Source organism: Lates calcarifer, unplaced genomic scaffold (genome assembly GCF_001640805.2).
Source record: "Lates calcarifer isolate ASB-BC8 unplaced genomic scaffold, TLL_Latcal_v3 _unitig_1931_quiver_614, whole genome shotgun sequence".
Lineage (NCBI taxonomy): Eukaryota > Metazoa > Chordata > Actinopteri > Centropomidae > Lates > Lates calcarifer.
Window position 1 is genome coordinate 184,800 of NW_026115857.1, and position 26,605 is coordinate 211,404.

General features: G+C 43.4%; 1 protein-coding gene and 1 pseudogene across 5 annotated transcripts in view; both read right to left on the reverse strand.

The window, feature by feature from the left end:
- Positions 1 to 7,403, reverse strand: part of LOC108891313 (NACHT, LRR and PYD domains-containing protein 3-like) — a 56,393-nt pseudogene extending 48,990 nt beyond the window's left edge.
- Positions 1 to 26,605, reverse strand: part of LOC108891314 (NACHT, LRR and PYD domains-containing protein 3) — a 39,429-nt gene that overhangs the window by 3,741 nt on the left and 9,083 nt on the right. For 2 of the 5 annotated variants that reach the window (XM_018688436.2, XM_051067698.1), the window contains exons 11-12: positions 22,710 to 22,756; positions 21,915 to 22,601 (exon numbers count right to left, since the gene is read on the reverse strand). In XM_018688436.2, the coding sequence (XP_018543952.2) occupies positions 22,054 to 22,601; positions 22,710 to 22,756 (595 nt within the window). In that variant the 3' untranslated portion in view covers positions 21,915 to 22,053. Of the gene's footprint in view, positions 1 to 2,019; positions 2,194 to 7,811; positions 9,495 to 9,602; positions 9,650 to 10,087; positions 10,256 to 10,684; positions 10,859 to 10,942; positions 11,117 to 11,334; positions 11,509 to 21,914; positions 22,602 to 22,709; positions 22,757 to 26,605 lie in introns of those variants that run through there. The other 3 variants (XM_051067696.1, XM_051067695.1, XM_051067697.1) reach the window with 3 other exon arrangements.

Here is a 26,605-nt window from a genome sequence, read left to right on the forward strand (position 1 = left end):
CTAGTCTGTCCCCCTAAAATTGTCTCTAATATATCTTCCACCAGACACATAGGTCCCGCAACTTTAACTGTTCTTAGTGAGCAACTACCAGAGGTCCTGGCCCCTTTTACGACAGCAATTGGTTCTGTTGATAACTGTACCAGGGATTTGAATACAACCTTGTCTAGTCTCCTTGATTCTGTTGCACCTCTCACCACTAAAATTAAACAGCCAAAGAGGTCCACTCCCTGGTTCACAGACGACACACGTGCTCTGAAGCAGGCCTGTCGGAAATTAGAGCGCAAATGGCGCAAATCCAAATCAGAAGCTCTGTATCTCCAGTGGCACCAGGGTGTTCTGGAATATAAGCGTGCACTGTCTACTGCCAGAGCAGCATACTTTTCAAATTTAATCAATAGCAATAAACATAATCCTAGATTTCTTTCTGACACTGTAGCTAAACTCACTAAAAAGCAGCAGGCTCCTAGCTGCTCGCCCTTTACTGCCTGTGAGTTTCAGAATTTTTTCTGCAGTAAAATTGATGAGATTAGATTAAAAATCAGTTCAGTTTCTCCAGCATCTGCTGCAGAACCGGCTGTGCATCATACTGAGTCTCAGAGAGTTTCTGCTCTGATGAATTTTGACATTATATGTCTTGATTCATTATCTAAGATAGTACTAGCTTCTAAACCCACCACTTGCCTTTTTGACCCTTTACCAGGTAAACTTTCCAAAGATCTCTGGCCAGTCTTGGGCCCTGCAGTGCTGAATATTGGCACTGTTCCTTCTAGCTTTAAAACAGCTGTGGTTAAACCTTTACTTAAGAAACCACACCTTGATCCTGGGTCTTTGAGTAACTATCGGCCTGTCTCAAATCTCCCATTCTTCTCTAAAATACTAGAAAAAGTGGTGTATCAGCAGCTTTCAGCTCATTTAGCTGATAATAATCTATTTGAACCGTATCAGTCTGCTTTTAGGGCCTTTCACTCTACTGAAACAGCACTTGCTAAAGTAGTAAATGATCTGCTACTCTCTCTAGATTCAGATTCCACCTCTATGCTCATATTACTTGATCTTAGTGCAGCCTTTGATACTGTAGATCACCGTATACTCATGGACCGACTGGAAAATAGATTTGGAATCTCTGGCGTGGCCCTCAGCTGGTTAAAATCTTACTTATCTGACAGAACTCAGTGTGTCTCTTGTAATAACACTGTATCATCCTTTTCTGATGTGAAATATGGAGTACCCCAGGGTTCTGTTCTTGGCCCCCTGCTTTTCTCTCTTTATATTTCTCCTCTTGGCCAAATTATTCGGAGTCATGGAATTAATTTTCACTGTTATGCTGATGATACCCAGCTGTATGTGCCTATAAAGGCTGATAATGCCTCTCAAATTAGGGAATTAGAGATCTGCTTGTCATCTGTTAAAAGCTGGATGTCTCAAAACTTCCTGCTTCTTAATTCAGACAAAACAGAAATGCTGGTTATTGGCCCAGCACGATATAGACACCAGTTCGATCATGTAACTATATCCCTTGATAACTGTGTGATTTCTCAAAGTACAACAGCCAAAAATCTGGGTGTCACACTTGATCGTACTCTTTCCTTTGATCAGCACATTAAAGACATTACAAAGACCGCCTTTTTTCACCTACGCAATATAGCTAGGATTCGGTCTTTTCTTTCCATGGCAGATGCTGAAATTCTAGTCCATGCCTTTGTTTCTTCTAGACTGGATTATTGTAATGTTTTGCTTTCAGGACTACCGCGTACTAGCACTAAAAGTCTGCAAATGGTCCAGAATGCTGCAGCTAGAATGCTGACCAAATCGAGAAGGTTTGACCATATTACCCCAGTGTATGACTCAGTGAGTCATAATGAGAGACTGAAGTCATAATCAGGAGAAAACTCCTCTGTTGTTGTTGATGAAGTCAAAGCTCTTGTGTAGAGATCTGTCATCAGCTGTGACAGAGAAAATGTTTCCAGCTCTTCCTCCTCTATCAGACATTGTCTGTGGCTGCAGCAGGCCTCTCCATACCTGAGAGTGTCCAGTCTCCAGTCTGGATCCTCCAGTCCAGCAGACAGCAGCTTCACTCCTGAGTCTCCTGGATGATTGTAGCTCAGGTCCAGCTCTCTCAGATGGGAGGGGTTGGAGTTCAGTGCTGAGGCCAGAGAAGAACAGCCTTCCTCTGTGATCAGACAGCCTGACAGGCTGAAGAGGTAAAGGCAACATGGTAACAAGGCAAAGGTAAAATATACTGAGATAAATTTAGGAATATACTGTAAACATCCTGACCTGAGAGTCTCCAGTGAACAGTGTGGACTCTCCAGTCCAACAGACAACATCTTCACTCCTGAATCCTGCAGGTTGTTGTTACTCAGATCCAGATCTCTCAGACTAGAGGACTGGGAGCTGAGAACTGAGGACAGAGCTTCACAGCTTCTCTCTGAGAGGTTACAGTCACTCAGTCTGAAGAGATGATGATAAGGAATTAAAGAAGAAAGGAAATGAATTTCTCTCCTGTTGAAAAGACAGCAATGTCTTTAAATTTTGATAATAAATCTAACTCTACATGTTCTGTTTGTACTTACAGAGCTTTGTTAGAGGCTTTGACCACTGGCAGCAGCCTCAGAAAAGCCTCCTCTGAAGCAGAGTATTTCTTCAGGTCAAACACATCCAGATCTTTCTCTGATGACAGTAAGATGAAGACCAGAGCTGACCATTGAGCAGGAGACAGTTTATCTGTGGAGAGACGTCCTGATCTCAGGGACTGTTGGATCTCCTCCACTAGAGAACGATCATTCAGTTCATTCAGACAGTGGAACAGGTTGATGCTTTTCTCTGCAGAGGGAGTCTCTTCAATCTTCTTCTTGATGTACTGGACTGTTTCCTGATTGGTCCCTGAGCTACTTCCTGTCTGTGTCAGCAGACCTCGTAGGAGAGTCTGATTGGTCTGCAGTGAAAGACCCAGGAGGAAGCGGAGGAACAAGTCCAGGTGTCCATTTGGACTCTGTAAGGCCTTGTCCACAGCACTCTGGTAGAACTGTGTTGGTTCAGGTTTATCTCTAATCAGTTCAGACTTCTGGGAGGTTGTTTGTTCTTCTGACAGCAGATTGACTCCAGAGTTGATGAAGGTCAGATGGACATGAAGAGCAGCCAGAAACTCCTGAACACTCAGATGGACGAAGCAGAACACCTTGTCCTGGTACAGTCCTCTCTCCTCTTTAAAGATCTGTGTGAACACTCCTGAGTACACTGAGGCTGCTCTGATATCGATGCCACACTCTGTCAGGTCTGATTCATAGAAGATCAGGTTTCCTTTCTGCAGCTGATCAAAAGCCAGTTTTCCCAGAGACTCAATCATCTTCCTGGTCTCTGGACTCCAGAGTGGATCTGTCCCAGATCCTCCATCATACTTGATGGTCTTCAGTTTGGTCTGAACCACCAGGAAGTGGATGTACATCTCAGTCAGGGTCTTGGGCAGCTCTCCTCCCTCTCTGGTTTTCAACACATCCTCCAGAACTGTAGCAGTGATCCAGCAGAAGACTGGGATGTGGCACATGATGTGGAGGCTTCGTGAGGTCTTGATGTGGGAGATGATCCTGCTGGCCTGATCCTCATCTCTGAACCTCTTCCTGAAGTACTCCTCCTTCTGTGGGTCAGTGAACCCTCTGACCTCTGTCACCATGTCAACACACTCAGGAGGGATCTGATTGGCTGCTGCAGGTCGTGTGGTTATCCAGAGGCGAGCAGAGGGAAGCAGTTTCCCCCTGATGAGGTTTGTCAGCAGCACGTCCACTGAGGTGGACTCTGTAACATCAGTCAGGATCTCAGTGTTGTGGAAGTCCAGAGGAAGTCGACACTCATCCAGACCGTCAAAGATGAACACAACCTGGAACTCTTCAAACCTGCAGATTCCTGCTTCTTTGGTTTCAGTAAAGAAGTGATGAACAAGTTCCACCAAGCTCAACTTTTTCTCTTTCAGCACATTCAGCTCTCTGAAAGTGAATGGAAATGTGAAGTGTATGTCCTGGTTGTCTTTGTCTTCAGCCCAGTCCAGAGTGAACTTCTGTGTTAAGACTGTTTTCCCAATGCCAGCCACTCCCTTTGTCATCACTGTTCTGATTGGTTCATCTCTTCCAGGTGAGGCTTTAAAGATGTCTTCTTGTCTGATGGTTGTTTCTGGTCTGGCTGGTTTCCTGGATGCTGTTTCAATCTGTCTGACCTCATGTTCATCATTGACCTCTCCAGTCCCTCCCTCTGTGATGTAGAGCTCTGTGTAGATCTGATTCAGAAGGGTTGGGTTTCCTGCTTTAGAGATCCCCTCAAACAAACACTGGAACTTCTCCTTCAGGTTAGATTTAAGTTTATGTCGACAAATTGGAGCAAAGAGTTCTGAATGAACAAAGAAACAATATCAATAAGTGATTTATAAAGTATATATGACAGTTTAATCCTCCTAAAGAATGCATATATGAACATATTTCCCTCCATGTGTTGAGACGTCAGTAAATGTCTCATTTCTCCATCATGTTAAATCTTTAGAGAAATCCTCTTACTGCTCTGCAGACAGTCAGCCAGCTCCTCCTGCTTCATTCTCCTCAGGAAGTTCAGTGTGATCTTCAGAAACTCCTCTCTGCTCCTCCTCTGCTCTTCATCCTCACCGTCCAACACCTCCTCATCCTCCCTCTGACTCTCTAAGCATTCTGGGTAATCTGGACTCAGAACCTTCTGGATCTTCTTCAGCTCGTTCTTCACAAAAGTGACGATGTTCTCCTCCAGCAGCTGGAACAGAAAACTATATGAATGACTCCATCAAACTAAAATCATGGAGCCAAACATCAGATCCATGTTGGACACACTGACAATCCACTGGTCTAAAAAGTGCAGCATGGAGATTATTGTCAACACAACAGATGTAAAAGTAGTTGTTGTCCATGTACAGACCATAAATATGGAGTCCAGGTGTGTTTGATGCTGCTGGGCAGACTGACCACTGGGAACCTCTGAGCTCTCCTGGTCCACTCTGTGGAGGAATCATGAAGAATTAGCTCACATTATGTCTGTCCACACAGAGACAGACACAAGCTAAAGGTCCATCAAGTCATATTTGGATGTGAAGAGTGAATCAGACGACTCCCTGTAGTGGTAAAGGTTTACTAGTCCTGCTGATCCCACTGAGAATCAACAGCTCAGTCTGCAGCTGTTTGTAGCTTTCAGCTCAGTGTTTGGCTTCACCACTCACTTTGGTTTAGTCCCAACAGCTCTCACCAACCCTCCATATAGCTCTCCCTCCCTCACTCAACACTGCTGAAGTGCCCTGAAGCAAGGCACCTACAACCTCCAGCTGCTCCAGTGGAGCTGCTCAGTGTCTGCTTGTATCAGACTGGTTGTACTGGGCAGCTCCCAGTATGAACAATGACAATGAAGCAGTAAAGTTTCACTGAGTAAAGTTGAAACATGAATCAGGAGCATTGTAAGGGATCAGTTTACTCCATCAGAGGTGTTTGTCAGATGGTGGAACAGCGTCTGAAACACCCACCTCCCTCAGTGATTGGTCAGCTGTGTGGAGGTCAGAAAGTAGGCAGGGTTTCAACTTCTCTCTCAGCTCTTTTTTCATTCTTCACACAAACTGTTTCTGTCTCTTTTCATGTCAACGACTGAGGTGGACACTATGAATGTCTTCCAGGAGAGACTGTCTGAACATGGGAGGAGTTATCTCCATATTTAAACCACATCACGTCTCCCCCCTCTCTATGACGGCCGGAGTTTTACCTCCACCTTCCAGTGTGGACGTTCACAACAGATAGAAACACTTTGATTTCAGACGTGGTCCAACAACACGTCGTACAAACTAGTTCTTTTCTAGAAGAACCTGAGTCTCACTGTCAGTTACAGCTTACATCTGATCAGCTGATGGACGTCGCCCTTTAAAGTTAATGTCCCAGCCCTTTGAGTTGTCGCTCTTTAAAGACAGACAGCTGGGTTCAGGAGAGTCTGGTCTCTGCTGCTGGATCCTGAAACTAAAACAGAACTGATAAATCTGCATGTTGGATAAAAACTGATGGAAAATATGTTCAAACACAAAAACTAACTTTTACTGTGAAATGTCTTTCTGTCAGTTTGAAATTCTCACCTTCCATCAACAGATTGTCTGAATTCAACAGGACGATCCATTGACTTGTTGCTCTTCATGGACACACAGCTGGGTCCAGGTCCAGGTCCAGGTCCAGCAGAGTGTGGTGAGTGCTGCTGCTCTGGGCTTGAACACAACACACACAGAGCAGTGAGTGTGAATAATGATGGTGCAGTGATGTGAGTGCTGAGCTCTGACATGGAGAAGAGTCATGGACAGTTAGAGATCCTCATCTCACCTCTGAGCTTTGGTCTGGCTCTCATGTTCCCCACACAGAGTGGTTTTAGAGGGAGGGACTCCCTCCTCTCTGTATTTCTGATCACTGTGTAGCATCGGGGGGCGCTCACTGGTTTCTGTTAAAAAACGATTCATATCAATCACTCTTGGTGTAACCATGGTAAACACAGTCATTGATACCAATAAACATTAATTCTGATAATTAATAACAGATTGAGTCTCAAAGTCCAGTCCAACGTGTAGATCAGGATCTGATATCAGGACTATGGTTTTATAGTTACCTCCGCCAAGGAGGTTTTGTTTTTGCCAGCGTTTGTTTGTTTATTTGTCTGTTAATAACTTTACACAAAAAGTTATGAACAGATTTTGATTAAATTTTCTGGGAAGGTCAGAAATGACACAAGGACCAATTGATTAGATTTTGGGAGTGATCCGGATCAATGTCTGGATCCAGGAATTTAAAGAATTATTTAAAAAATTCCTGGATAAAGAAACAAACACCGGCAAAAACATAACCTCCTTGGCTAGGGGATCAATGCCATATGGGGGAAATGAGCTCACTTGGCAGAAGTCTGCATTCTCTGAATACTTTATTTTATTATGAGTCTGATCATCGTTCTAATAAAAACCAGTTCATTACAGGTTAAAGGATCAAACAGTATCAGGTGTAATGTGAAGTGTAGAATGTGCAGCAGCTGATGAAGACAGACTCACAGATTGTTGGTCTTCAGTCTGATTTGACTTGTGTCTCATCAGGAAAGAAAATCTCTGCCTCTTCTTGTAGACTCTGTTTTAAAGGCTCTGAGCTGGATTCTCAAGTCTTTGTTGTTGATGGACTTTGTGCTGTGGAGTCATCGTCCAAGACGAGACTCATCAGAGACCGTAACTAATCAAAGTTCCACTTACTCAGCTTCTTCCCATGAACTTCTTCACTGTGCAGGTCTCTGCTGTCTGGACCAGGTCTGTGGAGAAAATCTTCTGTTTCTTGTCCGTCCTCAGTCCTCTGAGTCTGAAGGCTGCTGTCACGCTGAAACACTGAAACCATAAACCAGTCTGAAGCCGCAGCACAGCTCAAAGATCAGCTGCTGCACCTTTATATGACTGGAACATCATTTATATTTAACCTGCAGCAGCTTCCTGCTCTGACACACTGAAAAACCTGACGACTGCTGAACCTCCTGCTCTCTGACAGCATCAACACCCAAACTGTTTCCTTTGCTCTGAAGGTCGTCACTTCATCTGTTTACAGTCTGCTGTGTCCAGTCAGAGCAAGCAGAGGCAGCTCGTCCAATCGTCCTGAATGAATCATGTGACCTTGGCAGATCCTGCTGAACTCACATCCACATCAGCTCCCAGAAACTTTCTACCTTCATCTGTGGAGGAAGCACTGAGATCAGAGCTGAGACCATCCATCCAATCACTGACCAGCAGAAAACACTCATATCTCAGACTGAGCTGTAGGGATGCTTGATTTTATTGTTTTTATCAAACCACAAGATAAGAGGAAATACTGAATTGCTTTTAGTTTTAAAGATGGAACAAAGGAGCAACACCTCTTACGGTATAGACAACAATGTAATATCAATGGTCTGAAAAGGGCCAGACTGGTCGTTCCAGTTGATGCTGTGTGTAGCAGGTGTGGTAGAGGCATCATAGGCCATGACCCCAACAAGGACCCATGAACCGAAAGAAATAAACATCTGGTAACAAATATAAAAGTGCCTTTGTTTCTCAGCAGTCATATTTAAGGTGATCTCACACAGCAGTGTTGATAACGGCACACAAAGATATTTGTACTGTTTGTAATGGTGGTGTGAGGAATTATAGTCTTTAATGTAAGCACAGGTTTGGCTTTGTTTCTCTGTGTTTCTACTAATGAATGAATGAATGAATGAATGAATGAATGAGTGGCTCTATGTTACAGAGGAGGTCTAACAGAGAAATGATTGCTGCCATCTGGTGGTCAGTGTCAGTAACTACACCTCAAACAAACCAGTGTGTATCTTTGTATTTACAGTAGAGTCCAGATATGGAGCACATAAGGACGTCACACTATCATTTAAAGATGAAAAACAAGATGGACGTCAAGTGAAAGAGATTTCAACCTCCCAGTCATTTACTGTCAGAAAACAACAACTGGACTGTTGTTTTTACAGTTATAGTGTCATCTCTAGAGGTGCCTTTCCACCAGCACCTACTCGACTTTACTTGTTTTTTAGGTTTTTCCATTAGGTGGTAGTACCTGGTACTGCATCCTTTTTAGTACCTACTCAACCGGGGTTCCAAGTAAGCTGAGTCATCAACAGACTGCAGGCCAACGATTGGCCAGGGAGTGACGTCATGAGAGCGACTCCTTCACAAGAATCAAATACGCAATTTTTTAAATCTGGCAACAACGACAGCACATACAAATGAGTTTTGGGTCGCCTTGCAATGATGACCCCACCCACAATGAGGTGGTACTTAATTGTAATGAAAAAATGAAAGCGAGTAGAGTCGAGTCGAGTAGAGGTTAGTTGTGCTAAAACTGTGTCATGGAAAAGCAGCATAACAGGAGGAGACTCTCTCTGCTACACTCAACACAGAGACACTGAGGAACCACAGGACCAGAACCCAAACCCAGGATACAGAGGTTCAGTGAATGTGGTGTTGAAGGTGTGGAGGTGGATCAGAGAGTCAGAGGAGACTCTGTAGAAGGACAGAGAGCCAGCAGGACAGTCCACATACACTGCTACTCTGTTAGAGACAGAAGATGAGGATGAGGAGGAGGAGGAGGAGAAGGAGGAGGAGGAGGAGGGAACACATGTTACACACTTTCTGTGACAAACAGAGTAACCACCCTCAGAGCATCTCAGACTCCAGGACTGATCATTCCCTCCAAACACACAGTCTTCACTGTCTCCTTTCCTTCTGATTCCTCTGTAACTCACTGAGATATAAACTCCTCTTCTCCACTCGACCTCCCAGTAACAGCGACCAGTCAGACCAGTTCTACAGAGCAGCTGAGAACACTGATCAAATCTGTCTGGATGATCAGGATATGACTGATCCTCCTTCACATGTGTCACCTTCCTGTTGTTGTCAGACAGTTTGAGGAATCTGTTCACTGTGTTTGTGTCGATTGTGAGTTGACAGGAATCTGATGGAGAGAACAAGACACAGCTGCAGTTATTGATCGATCATCTGATCATTGATTGACAGTTTGAAGCTGCTTTGTTTTCATCAATCAAATGAAAAACACACTTACACTTCCTCAGACCTGGTCTCAACCATCGGACTCCACCAGGCTCCACCCTGAAAGGAGGAGGGGGGTCAGACCAGCACATTCTCTTTCAGCAGGACAACATGGACATTACATGGCTCTCATACACAGACTGTTTGATGGTTCTGTTCAGATGGAGGCTTGTATGTATGGATGTACATTCAGCACAGAAACAAAGGAGCTGGAGTCAGAGCAGGGAGGAGACATGGAGGAAAGATTTCATCATCTGTCTTGTCCAGTGGATATTGGTGAGACAAGTTTAGGAACCAGTAACCACCATTAGAGGAACTGAATAAGTGGAATTGAATAATTCCACAGATAAAGCCAAAAAATCATGAAAAATTCTCATGGAAAGAAACTGTCTGAGTCTAGAGAGTTCTGTTAAAGGTTAGTAAAATCTTTTTTACACAATCTAACACTGGTTAGCTTTTTTAAATGATCATCAGTTAAACAGGTTGATGAATCCTGACCTGATCACTGTACAGTGTGAACTCTCCAGTCCAACAGACAACATCTTCACTCCTGAATCCTGCAGGTTGTTGTTACTCAGGTCCAGATCTCTCAGACTAGAGGACTGGGAGCTGAGAACTGAGGACAGAGCTTCACAGCTTCTCTCTGAGAGGTTACAGCTTCTCAGTCTGAAGAGATGATGATGAACAAAAGGACAAACAATGTTTGTGTTAAATTGTAATCATCTTAAATATTGAGACTGGACCAAACAACAATCAGAGATGACAAAGGTCTCAGTTTGTTACTCAGCTAATGAGGAAATAATAGACCTGCATTTTATCTCTGGGCCAAAAATAAAAAGAATTTGTTGTTTAGTTTGACCATATCACCTCTACATCTAAATATTTACTAATGAGTAGTTGTTAGTTTTTTTGAAGTATGATCTTGCCTCAGGACTGACTAAAATCTTTATTGTTCTGATTGAACGAGTCATTAACAAACCTGTAAGAATCTAAATCACAGTTCATCAAAACATGAATGAGCTTTAGTTTATTAGACTGAGTTCATATTTGTTACATTTCAGACATCATTTAAAACAAACTGTGACTTGATCTGACCTGAGAGTCTCCAGTGAACAGTGTCGACTCCTCACTCCAGCAGACAGCAGCTTCACTCCTGAGTCTCCTGGATGATTGTAGCTCAGGTCAAGCTCTCTCAGATGGGAGGGGTTGGATCTCAGAGCTGAGGCCAGAGAAGAACAGCCTTCCTCTGAGATCAGACAGCCTAACAGGCTGCAAGAGGTAAAGGCAACATGACAAAAAGGCAAATGTATAACGAACTGAAACAAATTTAGGAATATACTGTAAAAGCCTAACCTGAGAGTCTCCAGTGAACAGTGTGGACTCTCCAGTCCAACAGACAACATCTTTACTCCTGAATCCTGCAGGTTGTTGTTACTCAGGTCCAGATCTCTCAGACTAGAGGACTGGGAGCTGAGAACTGATGATATCTCCTGACAGCTTTTCTCTGTCAGACTGGTTTGATTCAACCTGACAAAAAAGGAATGGAAACACGACAGAAAGCAGGAAGAGGTTTAATATCTGAATCATGTACAGAACACTTGTACAGGGAACATTTCTCCTGGTGGGGAACAACAAATTCTTGGTAATTTTTAAGGACGATAGAATGAACTGGCAATATGAACCCCAGTGGTGAGTTGTTTTTGGTATCAGTGCCTGCAATGAACTGTCCAACATGTTGATCTGACCTGAGAGTCTCCAGTGAACAGTGTGGACTCTCCAGTCCAACAGACAACATCTTCACTCCTGACTCTCTCAGGTGATTGTAGCTCAGGTCCAGATCTCTCAGACTAGAGGACTGGGAGCTGAGAACTGAGGACAGAGCTTCACAGCTTCTCTCTGAGAGGTTACAGCCACTCAGTCTGAAGAGATGATGATAAGGAATTAAAGAAGAAAGGAAATTAATTTGTCTCCTGTTGAAAAGACAGCAGTGTCTTTAAATTCTGATAATAAATCTAACTCTACATGTTCTGTTTGTACTTACAGAGCTTTGTTAGAGGCTTTGACCACTGGCAGCAGCCTCAGAAGAGCCTCCTCTGAAGCAGAGTATTTCTTCAGGTCAAACACATCCAGATCTTTTTCTGATGACAGTAAGATGAAGACCAGAGCTGACCATTGAGCAGGAGACAGTTTATCTGTGGAGAGACGTCCTGAACTCAGGGACTGTTGGATCTCCTCCACTAGAGAACGATCATTCAGTTCATTCAGACAGTGGAACAGGTTGATGCTTTTCTCTGCAGAGGGAGTCTCTTCAATCTTCTTCTTGATGTACTGGACTGTTTCCTGATTGGTCCCTGAGCCACTTCCTGTCTGTGTCAGCAGACCTCGTAGGAGAGTCTGATTGGTCTGCAGTGAAAGACCCAGGAGGAAGCGGAGGAACAAGTCCAGGTGTCCATTTGGACTCTGTAAGGCCTTGTCCACAGCACTCTGGTAGAACTGTGTTGGTTCAGGTTTATCTCTAATCAGTTCAGACTTCTGGGAGGTTGTTTGTTCTTCTGACAGCAGATTGACTCCAGAGTTGATGAAGGTCAGATGGACATGAAGAGCAGCCAGAAACTCCTGAACACTCAGATGGACGAAGCAGAACACCTTGTCCTGGTACAGTCCTCTCTCCTCTTTAAAGATCTGTGTGAACACTCCTGAGTACACTGAGGCTGCTCTGATATCGATGCCACACTCTGTCAGGTCTGATTCATAGAAGATCAGGTTTCCTTTCTGCAGCTGCTCAACAGCCAGTTTTCCCAGAGACTCAATCATCTTCCTGCTCTCTGGAATCCAGTGTGGATCTGTCCCAGATCCTCCATCATACTTGATGGTCTTCAGTTTGGTCTGAAACACCAGGAAGTGGATGTACATCTCAGTCAGGGTCTTGGGCAGCTCTCCTCCCTCTCTGGTTTTCAACACATCCTCCAGAACTGTAGCAGTGATCCAGCAGAAGACTGGGATGTGGCACATGATGTGGAGGCTTCGTGAGGTCTTGATGTGGGAGATGATCCTGCTGGCCTGATCCTCATCTCTGAACCTCTTCCTGAAGTACTCCTCCTTCTGTGGGTCAGTGAACCCTCTGACCTCTGTCACCATGTCAACACACTCAGGAGGGATCTGATTGGCTGCTGCAGGTCGTGTGGTTATCCAGAGGCGAGCAGAGGGAAGCAGTTTCCCCCTGATGAGGTTTGTCAGCAGCACGTCCACTGAGGTGGACTCTGTAACATCAGTCAGGATCTCAGTGTTGTGGAAGTCCAGAGGAAGTCGACACTCATCCAGACCGTCAAAGATGAACACAACCTGGAACTCTTCAAACCTGCAGATTCCTGCTTCTTTGGTTTCAGTAAAGAAGTGATGAACAAGTTCCACCAAGCTCAACTTTTTCTCTTTCAGCACATTCAGCTCTCTGAAAGTGAATGGAAATGTGAAGTGTATGTCCTGGTTGGCTTTGTCTTCAGCCCAGTCCAGAGTCAACTTCTGTGTTAAGACTGTTTTCCCAATGCCAGCCACTCCCTTTGTCATCACTGTTCTGATTGGTTCATCTCTTCCAGGTGAGGCTTTAAAGATGTCTTCTTGTCTGATGGTTGTTTCTGGTCTGGCTGGTTTCCTGGATGCTGTTTCAATCTGTCTGACCTCATGTTCATCATTGACCTCTCCAGTCCCTCCCTCTGTGATGTAGAGCTCTGTGTAGATCTGATTCAGAAGGGTTGGGTTTCCTGCTTTAGAGATCCCCTCAAACAAACACTGGAACTTCTCCTTCAGGTTAGATTTAAGTTTATGTCGACAAACTGGAGCAACATGTTCTGAATGAACAAAGAAACAATATCAATAAGTGATTTATAAAGTATATATGACAGTTTAATCCTCCTAAAGAATGCATATATGAACATATTTCCCTCCATGTGTTGAGACGTCAGTAAATGTCTCATTTCTCCATCATGTTAAATCTTTAGAGAAATCCTCTTACTGCTCTGCAGACAGTCAGCCAGCTCCTCCTGCTTCATTCTCCTCAGGAAGTTCAGTGTGATCTTCAGAAACTCCTCTCTGCTGCTCCTCTGCTCTTCATCCTCACCGTCCAACACCTCCTCATCCTCCCTCTGACTCTCTAAGCATTCTGGGTAATCTGGACTCAGAACCTTCTGCATCTTCTCCAGCTCCTTCTTCACAAAAGTGACGATGTTCTTCTCCAGCAGCTGGAACAGAAAACTATATGAATGACTCCATCAAACTAAAATCATGGAGCCAAACATCAGATCCATGTTGGACACACTGACAATCCACTGGTCTAAAAAGTGCAGCATGGAGATTATTGTCAACACAACAGATGTAAAAGTAGTTGTTGTCCATGTACAGACCATAAATATGGAGTCCAGGTGTGTTTGATGCTGCTGGGCAGACTGACCACTGGGAACCTCTGAGCTCTCCTGGTCCACTCTGTGGAGGAATCATGAAGAATTAGCTCACATTATGTCTGTCCACACAGAGACAGACACAAGCTAAAGGTCCATCAAGTCATATTTGGATGTGAAGAGTGAATCAGACGACTCCCTGTAGTGGTAAAGGTTTACTAGTCCTGCTGATCCCACTGAGAATCAACAGCTCAGTCTGCAGCTGTTTGTAGCTTTCAGCTCAGTGTTTGGCTTCACCACTCACTTTGGTTTAGTCCCAACAGCTCTCACCAACCCTCCATATAGCTCTCCCTCCCTCACTCAACACTGCTGAAGTGCCCTGAAGCAAGGCACCTACAACCTCCAGCTGCTCCAGTGGAGCTGCTCAGTGTCTGCTTGTATCAGACTGGTTGTACTGGGCAGCTCCCAGTATGAACAATGACAATGAAGCAGTAAAGTTTCACTGAGTAAAGTTGAAACATGAATCAGGAGCATTGTAAGGGATCAGTTTACTCCATCAGAGGTGTTTGTCAGATGGTGGAACAGCGTCTGAAACACCCACCTCCCTCAGTGATTGGTCAGCTGTGTGGAGGTCAGAAAGTAGGCGGGGTTTCAACTTCTCTCTCAGCTCTTTTTTCATTCTTCACACAAACTATTTCTGTCTCTTTTCATGTCAACGACTGAGGTGGACACTATGAATGTCTTCCAGGAGAGACTGTCTGAACATGGGAGGAGTTATGTCCATATTTAAACCACATCACGTCTCCCCCCTCTCTATGACGGCCGGAGTTTTACCTCCACCTTCCAGTGTGGACGTTCACAACAGATAGAAACACTTTGATTTCAGACGTGGTCCAACAACACGTCGTACAAACTAGTTCTTTTCTAGAAGAACCTGAGTCTCACTGTCAGTTACAGCTTACATCTGATCAGCTGATGGACGTCGCCCTTTAAAGTTAACGTCCAAGCCCTTTGAGTCGTCGCTCTTTAAAGACAGACAGCTGGGTTCAGGAGAGTCTGGTCTCTGCTGCTGGATCCTGAAACTAAAACAGAACTGATAAATCTGCATGTTGGATAAAAACTGATGGAAAATATGTTCAAACACAAAAACTAACTTTTACTGTGAAATGTCTTTCTGTCAGTTTGAAATTCTCACCTTCCAAAACTTTGTTTGAAATAACCATCATGATCCATTGACCAGTCGCTCTTCATGAACACAGGTCCAGGTCCAGGTCCAGGTCCAGCAGAGTGTGGTGAGTGCTGCTGCTCTGGACTTGAACACAACACACACAGAGCAGTGAGTGTGAATAATGATGGTGCAGTGATGTGAGTGCTGAGCTCTGACATGGAGAAGAGTCATGGACAGTTAGAGATCCTCATCTCACCTCTGAGCTTTGGTCTGGCTCTCATGTTCCCCACACAGAGTGGTTTTAGAGGGAGGGACTCCCTCCTCTCTGTCCTCACTCTGATTCATGCTGCTCCATTCACATCCAAGATTGAATATGCTGTCAGTCCACTAGATGGCGCCAAAGTGTCTCCTGCAGAATGACTCATTATTATCACATTAGTAGAAGCAGGAAATGAAAATCCTCGAGTAAAGTACAGAGACTGAGACAGGTTAGTGTCAGAATGATTTGTGGAAGAACAACAACAGTGTGAAGGTCCTCAGCCCCTCTGACTGCCACACTGAGTCCACATCAGTCCTGTAGAGTCCATCTAATCACACAGAAAGTCAGAGCTGTTCTCCAGCGGCTGTCCGGCCGAGCTCACACCGACTTTAGTGGCTCAGACAGCGGGAGAGCAGCGGCTCCTCTCCGCCTCCTCCACAGGCTGATTGAGGCGGGAAAAGCTGCCTTCAGTCATCAGTAAGTGGAGCTACACAGTAATAACGACTCAGTGTTCAACTACTGACATCAACTGACTCTGCTTCTACTCTGATTCCACCGCTTCAACTCCACATCTCCACATATGGGTTAAAGACGCAGCCGTTAGTTGTGAGTGAGTTGAAGAAGCGAGCGGCAGATTTCTGCTGTTTCCAGTGGAAGCAGCTGACAGCAGCCGCCACTAACAACATGAGCAAGACTCATTCAACAGGAAAACACTGACACATGTCGCTTACATTACCTTTAGATGGAGGAAAGACGCTGCGCCACGATCAGCAGACAAAGTGAAAGTCAACTGGAAACCGTCAAAAAGAAAAAGGTTGAACTTCCTCATTTGAAATATGAGCTGAACAGAGGGACAGACATGCTGCATAAAACTGAAGAGTGATCAGAAAAACACAAAGAATGATTCATCAGGAGGCGCCAGAGGTGGAATGTAACGAAGTACATTTACTCAACTACTGAGTTTTTTCTTGTTATGACACTTTCTATTCTCACTGAGAGAAACTCTTGTTTTTTCTTTAGAAATAAATGAAAAGATTAAAAAATCAAAGACTAGATTTCAAATTAGACTTCTCAATAGTTTATACAAGTAGAAACAAATCGTCATTTTTCATGTTAAAAAGTCAAACACGTTTTTGAATTTGTTTTAAATAATTTCAATTTATTAAAATGAAAGACAGAAATTCACAAACGCTGGAGGTTTCAGTTTGAGCTCTGAGTTTTTACAAACCAAACTATCGGTTCATGGAGAAAAGAAGCAGTAAAATAAAAGGCGTCTTTATGGGTGAAAGTTGGTGTTGGAACAGTTAGAAATCTACCGTTATTAATCGCTGGTTTAATGCACCTCCCGACGGGCATACCAGGTGACATAAATCAAACACAGCCGCAGTAAGTGACCACAGGTGCATGCTGGGTCTGGATTCAGTGGTAACTTGGGAGTTGATTGAGGAACCTTCCCCTTGGTGAGGTGTGTGAGGAGCTTGTGTTGTGTGTGAGAAGAATCCCTGATGTGACTGTAGAGCCTCGTTCAGCTGTAAATGTTGAAATGTTGGAGGAGCGCAGTGGGACAGATGCTGAGTGGACTGGTTCTGTAGGAATGAACAACGCAGGTGCACGAGACACAAGATGACGTCCAGACAGGTGAGAACGTCATAAGCTCACTTTAACTCTCAGGAACCACTGCGTCGCCCAGCAACACATTATTCTGCGTGTGTGCTGTAACAAAGTCCTTCGGGTTTTGTCTTAAAGTGTCTTTGGTCATATTTACTGTGTCTCTCTGCGGCTTTCATGTGTGTGTGTGCTTTTAAATTACTGTCAGGCTGTTTCATTTCTGAGAGTTAATGTTCCTTGTTGCACGTGCCATGGTGTCCTTTTGTTGATTGTGTAATTTCTGTTATATTGTCTGGTTTATTGTAGTGAGGCTACACTGAAGACGATGGCTGTTAGTTGTGTGCACTTGCTGAAGTGTCGTCTGTAGAAATGGAATGTATTAAGTTAGATATTAATTAACTGATCTCTCTCCATCTATCACAGAAACTTGGCGACTGCAAAGTGTCCTGTCCAACCTCACCAACCACACCTGAGTCTGCTCTCTAATCACATCAGTGAGTACAGGTAAAAGAGGTCATCAGTTCCCGTGTATTTGATTTTCTGCTGGACCTGGAGGTGGACAGCCTAAAACAGTGAATGTCTCTTAAATATCTGTCTTGATTTTCTTTGGGTGGAGAGATGTGGAGGTGTATGGAGTGTAGTGTTTCTCTATCTGGTAGATATGGGCTACTGAAACATTTTAGACTACAGCACAGTCATAGACAACATTACCCATGCCCACACACAAACTGCCCATGTACCTTTAAAACATGGAATGCTCTGCATGTGCATTTCAGCAGAGTCCATCCTAAACTAAAGTCTCAGGAGCTGCTGGAATTGTCAACATTCCTCCAGAGAAGGATTGTTGTGTACACATTGGCTCTCAGTTGAAGAGTAATGAAACTGTCACTTGTATGTTGCAGGTTGCAGTTTTCAAACAAATATATACAGAACATTTCACTTGCACGACAATAACACAACTCACATACACTGAAAGATTTCAAGCCAAGTGTCATTAAAGTGACAAGAATCCTTGAAGCAGACAGTGCACGTTCAAGTAGTGGATGTACCTAACAAGTTGCCCAAAGTACCTGAGCAAAATTTTGCTGCATTATTTCTCAAGTCAGAACATTTTGCTCATGAACCAGGCACAAAAATGAATGAGTTCTTAGAGGAACTGCACTACTTGTTCAAAGCCATAGGGAAGGGTGGTCCCCTAAACACATCTGATCTCCACAGACAGTATGATAAAGAATGCTTTAAGGTTGTTGAACCCATCGACTACAGACTTGATGCCAAAGAAAACAGTAGTTTTCAGTATGTGCCTATACTGAAGGCTCTTGGATAGGAAAGATGTTGTGGAGAAGGTAGTTGAAAACCACAGAGCGCAGCAGAGTAGTAGGTTGAATGGTGAGCAATATACTTACAAATCCTCTCATGATGGTTCACACTTCCAGGAAAATGGTTTTCTGTCAGGTGATTTGAGTCTATAAGTTTATACATGGATGATTTTGAGATTTGTAATCCTCTGGGTACCTCTGGCAGGAAACATGATCTCTGTGGTATCTACTGGACTTTGAGTAATTTGCCTCCAGGCTCACAGTCATCAATATCCTCAGTTTACTTGGCAGTCTTGTGTAAAACCGATGATATGAACAAGTATTGTTATGACCGTGTCTTACATCTCCTTCTTCAAGTTATGAAAACTCTGGAGCAACGGGGAGTTTTCATTCCATTGCTTGGCAAAAGTCTTAAAGGCACAATTGAGGTTGTTGCAGCAGAAAACCTTGGAGCACAGTATAGCAGGTTTTAATGAGAGCTTTTATTCTGGGTATATCTGCTGATCAGCACAGGAACAAAAACAGACATCCAAACAAAAGAGGTCAAGTCAGGTGCATTCAGTCTCAGGACAAAAGAACAGCATGGCTCTAATGTGAATTCAGTTCAAGAGAAAGGTACAAGCTGTTTTGGGGTTGAAAAGTCATTGTGTTATCTCTAATAGTCTCACCCACTTCAATGTTCACACAGGTTATCTTCCAGATATTATACATGATGCTTTTAAGGGAATAGTGTCAGTAGAGTTTGCACATTGTTTGGCATCACTGATATCCAAGAAGCATTTCCCTCATGAGTGGGCAGACAAGACAAATAAGCCACATGTGATCCCACACACTTTTTCAACAAAGAAAACAATAGATGGGAATGCCCATGAAAATTTGGCTAAGACTTCTCCCATTCATGATATGGCATCTGGTTCCTGAGGGTGAAACGGCATGGCAAATGCGGAATATAAAATCACTGTAGAGCTTGTGGTTGCTCCAACACACACAGATGAGTCCATTGCCTATCTTGAAGGCACAATTTCAGAGCACAGACAAAAGAACCAAGAACTCCTCCCTGATGTGCAACTGCTACCAAAGCCTCATTATTTGGAGCACTATCCCCACCTGATCACGATGTTTGGTCCTCTTGTGTGGACCATGTGACGTAGTTGAAGCACAGTTGTTTTAAAGCAGGTTGTGCGACACACCAATTGCTTTAAAGATGTGTCCTTGTCACCAGCTGTTAAGCATCAGCTAATGATTTCATATCACTTGAGATCATCCAGTTTTACATAAACTGTCTTAGAATTCACAAATGTCTCTACAGTTCTTGGGGATGTTTTGAAACAAGAAATAGCTCAGGTTATTGAACAGAACTTCCCTGGTACAACTGAAGTTCACCTTACAAAGTGCTCATCAAGCAAAGGTGTAAAGTTCAGAAATGGAATGATAGTGGGTCCACAAGTAGACTGACAGACTTTGGGGAGATTCTTGTCAGTGGAAAACCCAGCATTTTAATCAACAATTTAATCAAAAGATTAAAAAGAACAAATGGTTCCATTGTGTTGTCAACAATTAATGTTTCTTTTAAAAAATTATTGAAAACAGTGGCTTTTAATGTTGTGACTTCTTGATCCACTCTGCTGTTTGGATGAAATAATTTCCTAAAGGTTTTTGTTGTTGTCGTTATTTTGCACATTCTCTGGTCTACAGACTGACAGCACAGACCTGAGACAAAAATACATCCTCAAAGGTCTTTGTGTCTATTTCCAACAAACTAAAGGCTGGTAGTGGAGGTGGAGTCTGACAGATAAACCAATATAATATTTGTTGATAAATGTTAAATGTTTTCATCCTGGTGTTTTCAGTGGCAGGTGTCCATAATGTTACATGTACCTTGACTTATTGTGAACCAATGTTAGCCTAGCATCAGCTGTTAGCTAACGTAGCTGTTAGCCAACCATGCTAACAGCTCTTATCAACACCAGTTAACCTACAGTTAATCCCTAATTAAACAGTCTTGTTAGCTTGGTGAAATAACATGTGTCTTTAACTCTAATGGCTACTTTAAAAAAAAAAAAAAAGACTCAGTGAAGAAAATGTGAACCTGGACTTGCAGCTAAATCTTCACTGTGGTGACGCCCAACATGGTCAGGGAGGCTCGTAGTGGGAGTCAGAAGGGCCTCCTGTCAAACCTGCTGGGAACTGAGGCTGATATAAATGGTATGCTACATGAACACATTCACTTACACTCTCACACACACAACTGTATTCATTAAACTATGTGGTTTTATATAGATGTCATTTATTTCTTCTGAATTTTCAGATTTGCAAAGGAACACAATAATTCTTCCCTGTTCAGCGTGAGCTCCAAATTCCTTTACTGTTTAGATCAGGTACGTGTTGAATCTTCACATTGTCATTGACAATTTTATTTTTGTTATAACAACACAAATAATTAACATGGCCTGTTCCTGTACAGTTTTTACTCATGATCCCCTCTAGTATAAAAAAGGCTCATATTTCGATGTATGCTGATGACTCCACAATATATTTAGCAGAAGCAACAGTTAGAGATTTAATCTAGATCAGGAGTTGAAGTTGGTTGTAGATTGGATCAATAGTAATAAACTCGTTCTGAGTGTGTCTAAAACAACTGGTGTTGTGATAGAAACAAATGATTTATGTTCAAAACCAAAGCTTGATCTTAGTGTAAAGAACACATTGATAAAGCAGGTAGAAGGAGCCAAACTCTCGGGAGCCAATATCACGGGACAAACACATACAAAGAGTTGACAATGAAGTGGGAAATATTTCCGCTGTAATTAAGAGATGTGCAAAATATCTGACACAACACTATCAGACAAGTAAATCAAGCTTTGGTTTTGTCTCACCAGGATTATTGCTCAGCTGTTTGTAGAAGAAAACTGCAACTGGTCAGGTGTTGCTCTATCTGGTGGGTTAAGAACAAATGTCAGTAAAGTGTCTAAATGTCTCTCATGGTTAGAAGCGAAACATAGATTGATGGCTTCCATCAGGAAAGTCATAACAACAAAGACTTAGTTTATCTTTGATTAAAAACCAAGGCACAGAGGTTGTTTTGCAGGTCAACATTCAGAGTAATGCAGGGAGGGAATTCACTCCAACATCATTTCACACAACAAAATAATATATATGGTTTTTAAACTGTGATAAAAGAGCATGACTTGGGGCGGTGCAGTGGTGAGCACTGTCGCCTCACAGCAAGAAGGTTCTGGGTTCAAGCTTTTCTGTGTGGACTCTGCATGTTCTGTCTGTGCCTGTGTGGGTTCTCTCTTGGTTCTCTGGTTCCTCCCACAGTGCAGATGCAGATTAGGTTAGATGCACATGCAGGTTGATTGTGACTCTAAAACTGCCCGTAAGTATGAATGTGAGAGTGAGTGGTTGTTTGTCTGAATATGTTGGTCCTGCCATGGACTGGCTGATGATCTGTACTGGGTGTATCCCACCCAATGACGCCTAAGATAGGCTCCAGCCCCCCATCAAGTGAAAGAGATTTCAACCTCCCAGTCATTTACTGTCAGAAAACAACAACAACTGGATTCATTTTACAGTCAAACTGTCAATCAATGAAAACATGTTGGGTTTACACTCTGCAGTTAAAACCAGCCAGAGATCAGGTTGGTACTAAATAACATCAGCTGCTGTGATCCTGGACTGGACTGATCTCTAACAGGAGGAGACTCTCTCTGCTACACTCAACACAGAGACACTGAGGAACCAGGCCAGAACCCAAACCCAGGATACAGAGGTTCAGTGAATATGGTGTTGAAGGTGTGGAGGTGGATCAGAGAGTCAGAGGAGACTCTGTAGAAGGACAGAGAGCCAGCAGGACAGTCCACATACACTGCTACTCTGTTAGAGACAGAGGAGGAGGAGGAGGAGGAGGAGGAGGAGGAGGAGATAGATGTTTCTCTCTTATTGTGACAGACATAGTAATGACCATCATCAGAACAGAACAGTCTCCAGGACTGATCGTTCCTTCCAAACAAACAGTCATCACTGTCTCCTTTCCTTCTGATTCCTCTGTAACTCACTGATACATCAACTCCTCCTCTCCACTCGACCTCCCAGTAACAGCGACCAGTCAGACCAGTTCTACACAGCAGCTGAGGCCGGAGGTCAAATCTGTCTGGATGATCAGGATATGACTGATCCTTTCTCACACGTGTCACCTTCCTGTTGTTGTCAGACAGTTTGAGTTCTCTGTTCACTGTGTTTGTGTCGATTGTGAGTTGACAGGAATCTGATGGAGAGAACAAGACACAGCTGCAGTTATTGATCGATCATCTGATCATTGATTGACAGTTTGAAGCTGCTTTGTTTTCATCAATCAAATGAAAAACACACTTACACCTCCTCAGACCTGGTGTCAACCATCGGACTCCACCAGGCTCCACCCTGAAAGGAGGAGGGGGGTCAGACCAGCACATTCTCTTTCAGCAGGACAACATGGACATTACATGGCTCTCATACACAGACTGTTTGATGGTTCTGTTCAGATGGAGGCTTGTATGTATGGATGTACATTCAGCACAGAAACAAAGGAGCTGGAGTCAGAGCAGGGAGGAGACATGGAGGAAAGATTTCATCATCTCAGATATTTGGATTATTATTGTTGCTCTGTTATTATCAGTGTGTGGACACTGAACAGAGGCCTGAACTACGAAGTGAGGAAACTGTCTGATCAGAGGAACTTCAGGAGGAACTTAGTGACGTCAGGTGGAACTTCCTGATTAACCTGTACTGACAAAGGTGGACAGGTTTTACCTGAGCTCTGTTGCCATGGTGATTTATGCTGCGTCTCTAAACTGCTTCAGGCAGTTTGTGTTGGAGGTTAATGTAAATGGCAGCTCATTGTGTTGATGTTAGATGATGCAGCTCTGCCACCTTGTGGTTTATTATGCTTTTATTTTGAAGAGCACCGTTGGTGTATCGAGGTTGCTAGCAAGGAAAGCTGAATGTTTAAATTCACGCCCTTGTGAAGCAGACGAAGGGAGGAGGATACTGATGGTGTGTTTACTGTCACAGGAGTAATTCATTTATTCACGAGAGGAAAGACGGTCATTTATTTTCATTTGTTTAAGTGAGAGCTGCACATGTTGTCAAACTGAAAACTAGATATTTTCTCTCTGTGGTATATTTGATGTTGCACAGTTGTCATAATAGTTTAAAAAGCTAATTTCATGTAATATTTCATTACCATAAGTTTGTTAAAAATGATTTATACTGAGTTAAAATGTCAGTCTGATTTGTATGTGGATTGTTGTGGAACTACAGAGGGGAATTTGTATTTGTTGTTCATCCTGTAGTTTTCATGGTGCTGATGGTGGATCAAGAGATAATACATGAATCTGCACCGTTGAAGCGCTCTGCATCTTGGCGGTTTATCCAAGTGGCTGCTACAGTTAACTCGGTGTTACCAGTGTTACTTCTACCTAAGCTCCGCCCCCACAGGTGGAACAACCAATCGATATTGGCACAACGACTGAGAGAGGCTGACAACCTGTCTCTTAGACCCCATCCCAACTAGGCTGCTTAAGGAAGCTCTGCCCTTAATTTGCAGTCCTGTATTAGATATGTTAAATCTGTCCTTGTTAACAGGTTATGTTCCGCAGTCGTATAAAACAGCTGTAATCAAACCTCTTCTAAAAAAGCCCACTCTAGATCCAGATGTATTAACCAACTACAGACCTATATCTAACCTCCCCTTTCTTTCTAAGATCCTGGAGAAAGCAGTTGCAAAACAGTTGTGTGACTTTCTACAGGACAATAGTTTATTTGAGGTTTTTCAGTCAGGATTTAGGTTGTATCACAGCACAGAGACGGCACTTGTAAAAGTTACGAACGACCTTCTGATAGCATCAGACAACGGACTTGTTTCTGTACTTGTCTTGTTAGATCTCAGTGCTGCTTTTGATACAATTGACCATCACATCCTTTTACAGAGACTGGAGCACTTTATTGGCATTAAAGGAACGGCACTAAACTGGTTTAAGTTCTATCTATCTGATAGGCTTCAGTTTGTACATGTTAACAACTGCTCCTCCATACACACAGAAGTTAGACATGGAGTTCCACAAGGGTCAGTGCTTGGACCAATCCTCTTCACTTTGTATATGCTTCCCTTGGGCAATATTATCAGAAAACACTCCATAAATTTCCATTGTTATGCAGATGATACACAGCTTTATCTGTCAATGGAGCCTAATGAAACCAATCAGCCAAACTCCAAGCTTGTCTTAGGGACATTAAAATCTGGATGACAAGCAACTTCTTACTACTAAACTCAGATAAAACTGAAATCATTATAATTGGTCCTGAACACATCAGAAACAAACTTTCTAATGATGTAGTTCCATTAGACGGCATTGCCCTGGCTCCCAGCTCCACTGTAAAGAATCTGGGAGTCACCTTTGATCAGGATTTGTCCTTTAACTCACACATAAAACAAACTTCTAGGACTGCCTTTTTTCATCTGCATAACATCTCCAAAATTAGACATTTTCTGTCCCAAAAAGATGCAGAAAAACTAGTCCATGCATTTGTTACTTCTAGGCTGGACTACTGTAATTCATTATTATCAGGCTGCCCCAACAAGTCTCTAAAGACTCTGCAGCTGATTCAAAATGCTGCAGCACGACTACAGACAGGAACTAGGAAAAGAGATCACATTTCTCCTGTGTGAGCCTCTCTACATTGGCTCCCAGTCAAATCCAGAGCAGAATTCAAAATCCTCCTTCTCACTTACAAAGCCCTTAATGGTCAGGCTCCATCTTACCTTAAAGATCTCATAGTCCCCTACAATCCCACCAGGACACTGCGCTCCCAGAATGCTGGTTTACTGGTGGTTCCCAGAGTTTCCAAGAGTAGAATGGGAGGCAGAGCCTTCAGTTATCAGGCTCCTCTACTGTGGAACCTTCTCCCAGTTTGGGTCCACGAGGCAGAAACACCCTCTGTACCTTTAAGAGTCGGCTTAAAACTTTCCTCTTTGATAAAGCTTATAGTTAGGGTTGGCTCAGGCTTGAACCATCCCTTAATTATGCTGCTATAGGCCTAGACTGCTGGGAGATCTCCCATGATGCACTGAGCTTCTCTCTCTCTCTCTCTCTCCATCAGTATGGATTCATATCCCATGTGTGACGGATGGAGGAGATCCCTCCCAGTCCTGGTGCTGCCTGCTGAGGATCATCAGGCTGGATGGCTGGCACCTGGCGAGGTGTGGGTGTGGACATTAGGCCTGAGCAGAAGTACTCTGCTGAGGGCAGGCAGTCTCTCTCTGCAGTTTGTCCTGCTTGGATCTCCAGCACATCGCGTGGGGATTGTTTGGGGCCTGGTTTTCTTTGTTTAGTGGATTATGTTGGTTTGACTCTAGGTTTTTGCATCCACACACTCATACACACACCTTCAGCCACCTCACTTACAGACACGCATCCATAATACACTACTGATTACTGATTCCTTTTTCTTGAGTTGTTTAATAAATTTCTTTGTTTAAAGGTTATGCCTGGTGTGGTCTCCACCTTTTTGTCTGGTTCCCTGATTATGGAACGTGACAAAATGGGGACTCGTCCAAAGCCAAGGTTGTAGTAGCACTGGTTTGTGTACTAGTGTGGTTTTGGTGGAGAATTACACAGTGATCTGTTAAGTGCAGAGCTTTAGTTTGGTGCTGGTTCATCTGGTTTGGTAAACTGGTAAGTGTTAATTATGGCAAAGTTTTCACTGGTGTTCCCCTTTGTTAGGTGTAGCAGCAGTCACTAATAGAGGGGCTGCTGCAGTTTGCTGGGGGGTTTTTTTTGCCTTTACTGTTTTGGGTGGTACCCTGGGAGGGCCTGTGGCGAACCCAGCAATGCCACTGAAGACTAGGGTTGAGTTTATCTAGTTTCTGGTTAGGAAGTTAGTAAAAGGGGGACCCAGTGTTTGAAACACCTGCTGTTTGTTTATCTTTGAAGTGTCTAGGTTACTAGATTTGGATTTAGATATGGCTACTATTATAGATGAGTTTATTGAATGAGAATATTCACAGAATTTATTGAGTCTCCTTCATGTGAAGTTTTGGAACAATGTACAAAGGAACAGCTGCTCAAACTAGCACAACATTATGCACTCGTCGTGGATGCCAGGCGCACAAAGGAAACCATGAGTATTGTGAAGACAAATCTCCAAGAGGAAGGAGTTCTGAAGACAGAGGATGGTAAGAGTGGTATTTCTACTTCTGTGCCTGGGTTAACCTTTGAACAGCAAAAGGAA